Source organism: Mastomys coucha, unplaced genomic scaffold (assembly GCF_008632895.1).
Source record: "Mastomys coucha isolate ucsf_1 unplaced genomic scaffold, UCSF_Mcou_1 pScaffold15, whole genome shotgun sequence".
NCBI lineage: Eukaryota > Metazoa > Chordata > Mammalia > Rodentia > Muridae > Mastomys > Mastomys coucha.
Window position 1 is genome coordinate 23,341,791 of NW_022196897.1, and position 11,634 is coordinate 23,353,424.

At 45.6% G+C, this 11,634-nt stretch overlaps 1 protein-coding gene across 13 annotated transcripts in view; it reads right to left on the minus strand.

Moving 5' to 3' along the window:
* Nucleotides 1-219: 219 nt before the first annotated feature.
* Nucleotides 220-11,634, minus strand: part of LOC116090066 (N-acetyllactosaminide alpha-1,3-galactosyltransferase) — a 72,728-nt gene continuing 61,313 nt past the window's right edge. For all 13 annotated transcript variants that reach the window (XM_031370011.1, XM_031370013.1, XM_031370016.1 and 10 more), the window contains 2 exons: nucleotides 7,853-7,990; nucleotides 220-2,822 (listed from right to left, as the gene is read on the minus strand). In XM_031370011.1, coding sequence (XP_031225871.1) covers nucleotides 2,129-2,822; nucleotides 7,853-7,990 — 832 coding nt within the window. In that variant the 3' untranslated portion in view covers nucleotides 220-2,128. The remainder of the gene's footprint in view (nucleotides 2,823-7,852; nucleotides 7,991-11,634) is intronic.

Consider the following 11,634-nt stretch of genomic DNA (forward strand, 5'->3'; position numbering starts at 1 on the left):
CACACACATACACACACACACATGGGGAGGAGGGGGAGAGAGAGAGAGAGAGAGAGCGCTTTATAATTGGGGAGAGGCTGTCAAGCCTGCTTTTTGTAATCCTGTCTTTGTAAAGCACATTCAAGATACCTTAAAATTCTTTATGATTAGAGACAATCATAATTAGTACTTTTGAACATCTTTAGGGGACAATGCACAATCCATGACCAGACCAGAATATACTGAGAAAATAATTTATTCAATTGTAACCAGAATTTTTTTATTAAAAAAAAAAGTCTAAAATCCTAAATTTACTCATTAGGGATTTATACTTAGGCGAATTTTATTTTAAAAAAATCAACTCCTTCAAGATTCCTCCAGCCCATTTCCCACACTTTCAGAACAGATTATTTCTTTGGTTCAGGACCATTTAACTGTCCTACTTTAGATTGATCCAGCAAACATGAGTGATAGACAGGCAGAATTCTTAACAGATGTGCAGGCTCCACTTCCTTTGGCGACTCCATCCATTCAGGAACTCTGTGGGTTTTGTTGCCTCTGGGTGTGTGACTTTGTTGTTGTTGTTGTTGTTGTTAACAAGTGAAAAGTAAGAGGTGGAATTTGAAGTCCCTCCTACTGTCCACCAAGAGTGTGCAATGGCTTTTTAAATAAGCTGATTAAAGGTAGAAACAGATGACCTAAACTCAAGACAAGCAAAGTATAAATATACACATACGCAGAAATACGGATTGACAACACCTTTACACTGCTTTGCTTAAATACCCATATTGAACAATGGTTCTCAGCTTTCCTAATGCTGTGACCTAATGCAGCTGCTCCCCATGATACGGATGACTCCCAGCCCTAGAACTATTTTCATTGCTACTTTATAACTGTAGTCTTGTTACTGTTACAAATCATAATGGAAAGATCTATGTTTTTTAACCATCTTTGGTGACCCCGTGAAAAGGTCATTCAACACACTCCCAAAGGGGTCGGGACCCACAGGTTGAGAATCCCTGATACGGTGGCTCCTGCAGCTCTCTCAGAGCAGAGACCTGAACCTTGAGCAGCTCCATCAGAGTGACTGCGTCTCCCATTGCCATAAAGCCAGTTACCCACATTGTCCAGTACATCTGCCTGGCTGTCACACTTGCATAGTACAGAGAGCAGGGGAAATGAGGCCATGTGACAGAGGGCTTTGTCTTCAGTCACCTGCTCCGTGTCAGTCCCCCACACTGGAACTCGATGGGATGAGGAACTTTGAGGTTCAGAGCAGGTGGCAGGCCCAGATGATGACAGATTGTCTTCTGATAAAAACTGGGTCCTAGTCCTCAGTCCGCTGAGGTACTCTCCCTCCCTGATACACCCACACCCTCTCCGCATGGTTCAACACACAAAGCTAACAATGTGAATATGATTTGGACAAAACAAAATAAACACACTTTCCATTCAACTCCTGCTGTTAGTCATTGTGAAGAAAGCTGTCTGTGTTTGTAACTCAGTTCAAGCACCAACCCCAGGCTCTATATCCCTCTACCAGAGCACAGCCTCTAAGTGTTCGCCCCCACCATATATATTTCCTGGACTCTGAATTTATGCCCAGGAGGCAAACAATGGCCTAATGGGGCCTGGACTGCCAGCAGCTCCTGGAAGCCATCAGCTTTTACAGACCGATGAGCATATTGGTGTCCTTAGTAAAGTTCTCTGGCGGCAAAGCCTCTCTGTGTTACCCTCGAATCTCCATGACGAGGAAGACAATGAAACCAAGAGGACGGAGCCCCCAACTCTGACCCAACCCATCCTGTTCCCAAATGCTTCTCTCAGCACCTGGCTTGCAGTGAGTTATCTAACAGATTGGGCAGAAGGTCCCAGCGCCTTCTTTTCCTTTGGCAAATTAATTTTGATTTCTAAAATCAAACTTCCCCCAAACCCAGACTATATAAGAAATCATTGAGAGTTTATACCTGATTACTTGCATAGACTCTTTCTCACATATTATTATAGGCTCAAGGTGTTAGGAGAAATCATATGTGTTTGCCATGGTGGTAGGTTTTGTTTTTTCTTTTTTAAAGTTGAAATCAAGTGTTACTACTTTTTTGAGGAATTAGCCAGAATAATAGTGTCAAGTTTCCATCACAATTTGAAGTCAGACATTATTTCTAACCAAATTATACTCTTTTGTCTGCCAAGCTATCTTGACATTTTTAATATCTGAAGGCAGGCCTATCTGATAGTCCCAGCAATACTCTGGAGATAGGATTTTGGTGGGTTTGTTGAAAAGGAAGTATTTGTTGAGATGGCTCTCGTCATGCCATTCAGCTTCTATGTCATGTTTCTTGTCCTGGAGGATCCCCTTAAAACACTCCCTGGTGAGGTTGAGAATGTGAATGGGCGTTCCTCCAAAAATGGCCGCGTGGTAGTAAAAATCCCCCTCTCCGAATGGAATATATGCTGCCGACAGTTCCCGCCTCTCATAGGTAAACTCATCAGGACTGGCCTTGTACCACCAGGCCTGGAGCTGAGCTACCAACTGGCCCAGAGTTTCCACACCAAAGTTGTCTTGAAAGACTTGATCCACGTCCATGCAGAAGAGGAAGTCGACCTCGTGTTGTATGTGGTTCAGAATGTGTTCCCCGATGGTCTTCATTCTCATCATGCTGATGTCCTGCCATCTTTTCTCAGACCTGATCTCAAATACTTGCAAGGAATGCAGAGGACTCAGATGGATGACAGGCATTCTGGAGGTGTCGTCCATCATGACGTAAAATATGACCCTGTGGCCAACCATGAAGTACCTGTCAGCAGACTCCAGAAAGTCCTCTAAGTAATGCTCAATGTATCTGAAACAGAGAGGACCGTATTGAACCACCACGGGCTATCATACTTATATGTGTATATATACATATAATATAATATTTAACATTACATTAGGTGATCTGGACTGTATGTTTGGGGCAGGGGTGGCTTCTCCACATGCCACTCCCCACTAGCTGGTCACTCTGTCATTGGGGAAAGTGGAATGACTTGTCTCACTGTCGGCTTTGTTTAAGGAAACTGGGCATGCACAGCCCCATCCTCTAGCTCTTGGACGCTTGCCACCCTGAGAGCTATGTGTTCTCAACTACTCTGTTTTGCAGTAAACTTTATGCTGAGGCTCTGTTCTCTGGTTTAGAAGCCTACTGTCAGAGAAGGAGCTAACTCTTGAATATTCAGAAGAGGCCAGTGCACCTTCCAGGGCAAACACAAAGAAAGAATTCTTCCCAGAGTCCTCTGAGCATTCAGAACCCAATCTTACCTTCTCTGTTAGGTTACCCCCAAACACCAGCACAATCAGCCTCTGTGACACAGAGAATGGAGATCTAATTCCTCACTGCATGTCCATTCTACAAACCTCTCGCTGGCTACCCTAAGAACCAGTGTATCATCTAGACAATTCCATGTTATGAATCCATTCACATACTAGAACAATCTCGATTTCATCTTATTTTAATTTTTTTTAAAACAGGGAGTCGTGTATACCAGGCTGGCTGCAAACTTACTATACAGTCACAGATGACCTTGAGCTTCTCATACTCCTGATAGGATTACCAGGAGGTACCAGCATATCTGCCATTTTTATGGCGCCTGGGATTAAATCTAGAGTGTCACATTTACTATGCAGCCAACCATCTGAGCTACAGTCCAAACTACAGTTTGCTTATATTTTAACATTTTTGTCTTTTTAAAAATAGCATTCTTTGGGGCTAGAGAGATGGCTCAGTAGTTAAGAGTAATAGTTGTTCTTCCTGGGTTCAATTCCCCCCACCTACATGGCAGTTCACATCTGTCTGTAGCTCTAGCTCCAACATTCTCACACAGACATACATGCAGGAAGGACACCAATGCACATAAAATTAAAAACAGATAAAACTTAAAAATAACATTCTTTAGAATAATTTTGAATTCTGAACAAAACTGAGCTGAAAGTATAGAGAGTACCCACATACCTGCTGCCTGACATATGAATAGCCTGCTCGACTAGGGCCACCAATGCTCCCGGTGGCAGGTGTGTGACAATTGGCACACTCACACTAACGTAAGGTGCATCTATACTACTGTTCATGTTGGGAACTGTGCAAAAGCAGTGTTGGCTATATCCATCACTGTTGTGTCATAAGAGTTTGACTGCCTTATAAAACTTTGAGGCTCTTCTTTTTTCCGCATCTCTTTAGCACCCCAGCTCCTCACAGGCACCATTCTTTTCCCTGACACCATAGTTTGGCTTTTCCAGAATCAGGGTCAGTATGAGAACCAGAATCAGAATCAGAAAGTGGACAGTATGGATCTGTCCTACTTGGAGACAGATTGCTCTGATGGAACACAAGATCAAAAGCAAGTTGGGCTGGAAAGAGGTTATTTGGTTTCCACGTCCACATCACTGTTCACCCCAGAAGTCAGGGCAGGAGCTCAAGCAGGACAGAACCTGGAGGCAGGAGCTGATGCAGAGGCCATGGAGGGGCTCTGCTTATTGGCTTGCTCATCATGGCTTACTCAGCCTGCTTTCTAATAGAACCCAGGACCACCAGCTCTAGAATGGGACCACATACAGTGGGACGGTCCCTGGCCCTGTGCCCTACAGGCTGGCCTGGGGCTGCATTTTATGCAGGCAGTTTCTCAATTGAGGCCTCTTTCTTTCAGATGACTCTAGCCTGTGTCAAGTTGACATAAAACACAGGAACCTTTCCAGATTGTGCTCTGTGCTTAGTGACAATTGACAAAAACTTCCTCCTTTTCTGTGACCTGACCATTCACTTTTCAGCAGGGAATATTATCCTATTGTCTGAATCGATTCATCTGTTTTTCCATTTGACTTGTTTGCTCCCAAGTTTTAGCAGTTACAAAGAAAATTACTAAAAATATCTACACAGGTAGTTGTGTAGACACGTTTCAGCTCACTGGGGGTAAGAGCATGGAATCTGACCTTCAGAAGATTATCATCAGAGCATGTTTTGTTGTGCAAGCAACTGCCAAAATTTCTTCTGCAGTGGCCACACCATTTTGTATTCCCAACGAGCAACAACCAAGGGCTCCTATTACTTCACATAGCTTCCAACATTGGTGTTGCCAGCATTATTTTTATTTTTCTCATTTTTACAAATATCGCGCGTCAATTTGACTACTTACTCAGTCAAATGACATCACATTGCTTATTTTACAAGCTCAAGCTATAGACTGCCTTCCCAAGACACACCAAGGGGACTGCAGGCTGAGAGAGAAGCTGGAGGTCCTTGGTCAAACCTTACACAGAGAACGAGGACCAGTCAGTTTGCTGAGCACACCAGCAGCCAATCACAATGTTCTGAATGTAATGATGGTGGCTTTTGTTTTGTTTTTCTTTTGTTGCTGTTTCATTTTTCTCAATGCTTAGGTTGTTCAGTGCCTTTGAAATAAATTACACTTTTTATTGTTGTATCAGAGATCCCAAGTATTGACTCTTTAGATGGAGTGAATATGTCTGAATGGTACAGCAGAGCCTCTAACAGGACCCCCGGGGCTGGAGGTAAGGACACAGTTCTGTACTCTGATCTCTAAGGAAAGCCAGTATGCTCAGAAGCTTAGGAAACAATACTTAGGAGTGGGGCAGGGAGGGCAGTGTCATGTTTAACAGTCAGTTTAAGAAGCTGAAGTGTTACAGGTAGCTCTAGGCGTGGAGACTGAAAACAAGCAACAGCCAACTGCTAAGGTCCAGCTGCACTTTCTCTGGGCTTCACTGTGACAGACTCACCCAGCTGGGAGCACAGCTTTCCCCCAGGAGGTGGGAGGGGCCACAGGGTTCTTTTGTTGTTCTGTCTTCTGTTTTTTCCTGCAGAGTTGTGATTGGATGGTTGATAGCATTGTGGGACTGTGGGGAAACCCCAGGATCTCATCAATGTGCATCGAGGCTGTCCTGCGGCTTTGGTGCCCACGGGGTTTGCTGAGTTGAGCCCTGACTCCAATCCCTGAACAATACAAATTCCTCAAGTAAAATGTCAAATCCACAGCCACTGTTTTCCCCTGGCAAGGCATTAGGCCTCAGGGAGTGAACACACTGAGCAGTGTTAGGACTTCCCAAAGCCAAGAAGGACTGTTGGTCCCTGCGTGGGGACCCTGGGACATCAACACAACATCTTCTGTTAGGTCCTGTCTTGTCAAAGCTCAGTGGCAGGTCAACCTGCTCCTTCCATTCCTCTCATCTACGGCAGGGGAGTCGACTTCCTGTTGATTTGTGTTTTATTTTAATCAGAAGAAGTACCAACGCAGAGGCCCAGAGGACAGAAAAAGAAACAAAACCAGCAAGAATTTTCAGTAGGTAAGGGTGCCAGACCTGAGGCTTGAGTTGGATCCCCAGAACCCACATAGTGGAAGGAGAGCCAACACCCCAAAACTGTCTTCTCACACACCCAGGCATGCACACCCTGTCCTTGGCCCTGCGGCTTAAGATAGCAGGAGCACTCATATCCCAGCCAGTGAACCCTTGGCTTTGGGGCCTTTCTAGGAAGGTCCTAGAGGCAGGTATGCTGCTTGTTCTGGGTACCAGTGGCATTGAAGATGGTTTCTCTCTCCTGTGTGGTGGGAATTGGTGGACTTACTTTCTCTTTGGTTTGGAACCCTGGAACAACGGACCAAGGTGCCTATTTTACATAGGAAAGCAGACCTGGCCTCCAGGTTTTCCCAGCATCCCCCAGTTCCTACCTGACATACCCTATTCCCCATGCCTGAACTTTCCAGCCCTTCCCCAGAGGTTCTTGCCTATATTCTCCAGACATTTTGTTCGCTCTTTTGTGATTATAAAAAGATAAAGAAATATAAGAATATGTTCTATGGGGTGTGGTGAGTTATGGGGGAAGGGGGTGCCTTGGCAGGCCCATGCCAAGGCATCCCTTCCCCCTGAGGGACCAACCACACAACAGTATAATATAGAATAGAGTTTACTTAGGGCATGGGAAGGGGAGTTAAGAGAATAGTAGAGGCAGAGAAAGGCAGAGAGGAGAGAAGTAGAGGGCGGCCATGACCACGTGGAGAGAGGGCAGAAGGGAATGGGGAGAGACGGGGAGCAAGAGAGCAAGCGTCAAGAAAGCAAGAGAAGGGTTGGTGAGATGGCTAAGCGGGTAAGAGCACTGATTGCTCTTCTGAAGGTCATGAGTTCAAATCCCAGCAACCACATGGTGGCTCACAACCACCTGTAATGAGATCAGACGCCCTTTTCTGGTGTGTCTGAAGACAGCTACAGTGTACTTATAATAAATAAATACATAATAAATATTTTTTAAAAACCAAAACAAACAAAAACAAATAAACAAAAACAAACAAACAAGAAAGCAAGAGAAGCAAGAGAGAGAGGAGGGGGCAAGCAGCCCCTTTCATAGTGGACTAAGCCTACCTGACTGTTGTCAGGTAACTATGAGGAGGAGCATACTTGCCTGTTGCCAGGTAACTGTGGAGTCCAGACAAAATCCTAACACAAACATGCATTTCCCTGCCCCCACCTCTCCTTCCCTCTTCTCCCATCTCTCTGCCCTTTCTCTCTTTCTTTCCCCTTCCCCTCTATACTCCCCATGGTGACATCTCTGGCTTCAGTCCTGGGGCCAGTGGACTCACTGGAGAGCAGCTTCCCAATAACCCTGTATTTAATATAATCTACTCTGGCTTGAACTGGCTCATTTACTGGTGGAGAAATAACTCATCACCTACTATTGATTTTTTTTCTTCAGCCATTATAAGAAAGAAGGGGGACGTCTACTGCCTAGTAACTCTGGATTCCAGCCTCTGTGGGGCTCTGGATCCCCTCACAAATACTTTGATGGTAGAACAAGAAAAAATAACCAAGGGTGAGTTTGTCAGTGATACTTACTTTCCCACAGCAAAAACTGTCAGCCCCACAGTGAGTTTCTGTCTGGCATAGTGCTTTTCCAGCAGAGCTGTGTCATAAGTGCCTTCCCAGACAATCGGGGCCTTCCACGGGGTCACCGTCAAAACCTCCGGGCGGTTCCTGGTGAGAAACATACAGCACTGAGTCAGAACCATTACACTAAGGTGTGGTGAGAGACTGGCCAAGGAGGAGGCCAGCGACTGTCTCTGAATCTTGACTGGGCAATGGACAAGAAGCTCAGTGGGGTGGGATCTAGGCAGGGCCAGGCACAGATGCATAGGGCACTGCCAACTCTCTTGAACAGACTGAAGTACTAGGTCCTGGATGGGTGAAATACAACTTGGGCAAGCTTGCTTAGCTTTGTAGCATCTGCCCGCTATTTAAACCTAAACCTCACTGGTTTGCAATGCTGTGGTCTGCAGTGTAGACCTGGCCCTTATCTGACCTAAAGTCACACAGCTACTAAGGGGAAAAGCTGAGACTTGAACCCAGAGTCTGTGGAGTCTAGTGTTTTGAGCCCCAGTTTTCAGTGCTCCTTAGATGCACACTTGCTCAGCTGATAGAGTTTGGCTAAACCCCAGATTTGCCTTTGTCCATTCAGTAGCTACCATGGCATTTCCCCAGCACTGAACTGTGACAGGCCATTGTGTTACAGGTAGTAGGAGCTCACAGGAGCCAGCTCTATGGGGCGCTCACCTGCAGAGCTTTACCCTGGTGGAACATTTACTCCCTTCCCATGCTGGCTTTATTGAATGATGGGATTTCAAACAATAAGGAAAAAAAATAAATAATCATATACAGATTCTCCTTCTCAAAAGTAGAGTTTGTGAACCACATCTCCTTCACAGGTCACAGCCTCATCTGCTGGGTTGTTGACTTTGCCTGTCAATGAAGGAAGGTCTCCGTAGCTCTAACCTTGTCAACTTCCTCAGGCAGTCTTGATGCTAGGAATGAGCCAGCGTTGGTCATCGGTGTATGTGAGCAGACGGTGTTATGTTCTTGTTGATGAAAAGACTAGGTGTGTATTTAATGTGTCACGTATACCAGGAGCTAAGTACAGGCCTTTCCCTCCTGCACTTAGCCCCACACCAGCCACTGCCAGCAGCCACTGTCAAGGCAAATGAGGCTCAGGAAGGAGAAGGGGACTAAGCCAGTGGCCACTTAATTTATAGAAAAAGCCAAACATAAGCAGAGGGCCAGAGAAATGATGAAAAGGAAACAAGGGTTCTTTGGAAAACTGGTTGGATGGTGTTTTGCTGGGGCAAACATGTGAAGGAATGTTTCATCAGAGTGGACACAGGTAAATGATGAACACAGCCTCATGAAGGAATGTTTCACTGAAGCAGACAAAGGAGAGAGGATGTTCTACAAAAGTAAGAACGTGAAAAGAAACATGATTAAAGATTCCTTGTATTGGTCCAACTTAAACTGCATGGTTGAGGTGCATTTGTCGGGACGCCATAGTGAGAAACGCACCAAATAATTCTGGTGGCGTGCTGCAGTTTGTTGATGCTTCCAAGGACTCAGCTGATGGGATGCAAGTGCCAAGGCAAGGCACGTGGAAGACACGTGATGTTTGGAGGGTATAAAGAGGAGGACTCCATGGAGTGACTGAGACAGAGCTTAGCTTGCTGGTACAGTTACCTGTGCAACACTGTGGTCTTCCCTGATCTCACTTCCCTGAGAGAGGCAGAGCAGAGAACTTCTCCTGGTGTTCCTGTTAGTCTCTCCTGCTGACCTGAGCTGAGGCCTGGCTATCTCTGCTAGGTCGTATCACCACTGTTGCTAACCTGACTATCAAACTGGACTGCTGGTGTATCTGTGAAGTGTTTGTGAGTGGATAGAGCTGGCACTGCCTGCTAACCTGTAAACTGAACTGCTGATTTCCAAACAACACATAGGAGTTGCTCCAAAGAACCTTTGTAACAGGTCCACTTCCCCTGTATCCTTTCTTTTCCGCTACCTTTGGTGGGTGGTGGGTTACAAGGAAGGTTAAAGCATTTAAGAACTATTATTAAAAATAAGATTTGAAAAAGTTAAAGTCACAAAATGACACCCAGTTCTCCCCCAGAGGACCTTCAATACAAGTGGGTGCTCAACCCTGTCAGCCACTCCTCAGCTGCGTGGCCTCTCAGGCCCTGTATGCTTGAAACTGAGTATATACCCAGTGTCTACTTTGGCTACTTGAAAGGGAGAGTCTCTTCTGAGCAGGAAGACAAAACAGCACAATTAAAAATTAAAGTGAAATTAAAAATTGAAACATTCTATTTCCCAGAGGTAATTGTTCAGTTCCACGGGCAATTTTAGCATGTCAGTGACCCTCAACTGAGAAGCCAGACAACAGATTAGAAGTGCAAATGTGAGCAGGTAGGAGACAGAATGAGAGGGGGGACCAGCTTCTGGGGGGAACCTGTGCCTGAAGCAAGCTCAGTTACCAAACCTGACAATCCTATCCCCTCAAAGAAGCCTCTGAGATACTGTCAACTGCCTGAGCCAAGATCGCCACGATAAGGTTCTAAAGAGTGGGAGGAAATGGTGCTATTCGACACCTAAACGCCCTCCCTTCTGCACCAGGCACTCAACACTGTGTGACCTTAGCATGGCCAGACCCACCATAGGGGCAGAAGCTTCTGGGCAAACCACAGACCTCCTGCAATAAAGCACCTGGATCTCTAGGTTACTAGGCGTTTGTTCCCAACGGTACATCTCTATGCACAGGTACAAGGACTAGCTAGAGGAAGTATTACAACTCTGTGTATTAGGCTGGCCAGGTGGCTCAGCAGGCAAAGGCACTGCATGGGACCTGACAACCGGCGTTTGATCCCAGGAACCCACACAGTGGAAGGAGAGAACTAACTCCCACAAGCTGTCCTCTGACTTACACATGTGAGACTTGTCACACACAAACAAATGAATCGATATTTAAAATTCTTATGAATCACACAGTAGACTGAGGAAAGATGTGGAACGTGCATCACTCAAGCTGTAGGATCCCAATAGAGAGATGATGTAGGCACAAACAGGGGAGGGAGCTGTGGGAGGGAGAGAGGATGTGGAAAAAAAACCAGAGAATTGATAATAGAATTATACTGCTGGTGGACAACTGAAAAAATTCTCCCAGGCTAGGACTGAAGTATTTACTGAGATGGGAAATGAGAAAGAAGAGGGTGGGTGGAGCTGAGACATCCATGTACGTTCAGTGAGGTGGGTAAAGAGGGACAAGGAGGCAGGCAGGTTGGTGCAAGTCAGGGTTCAGAGGCAACTGCGCTAAAGAATGACACAGCTGTGAGAGCCAGCACTGAGACAGGCCTCATAGGAAACAGAATGTGAAGGAAGAAGAGGATCTGATGTGTAGATGCCAAAAACTCCTGTGACAGCACGGGGAACTGCAAGAATGGAGAACAGCCAAGGGGAACCTGAAGACAGAGAACAGAGATCATGATGTGGAAATAAGCATGACCTGCACCAGGCTGGCTCTGTGGTACTTTACAGGAAAGGATACGCTGACACACAGGGAAACATTTACTTAATGAGTCATTCTTTCATCTTGTAATTTACCTATTCAAGAAATAGATTTTGGTGCCTTTTAAAGTGAAGATGGTGGTTCAAACCAATATTTGTGTGCACAAGTAGGTGAGTGTGTCCACTGTGGAGACCAGAGAATAATTTTGGCTGTTGTTCCTGTGTGTGTGTGTGTGTGTGTGTATGCATGTGTGTGCATGTGTATGTGTGTGTGTGTGTGTGTGTGTGTGTGTGTGTGTGTG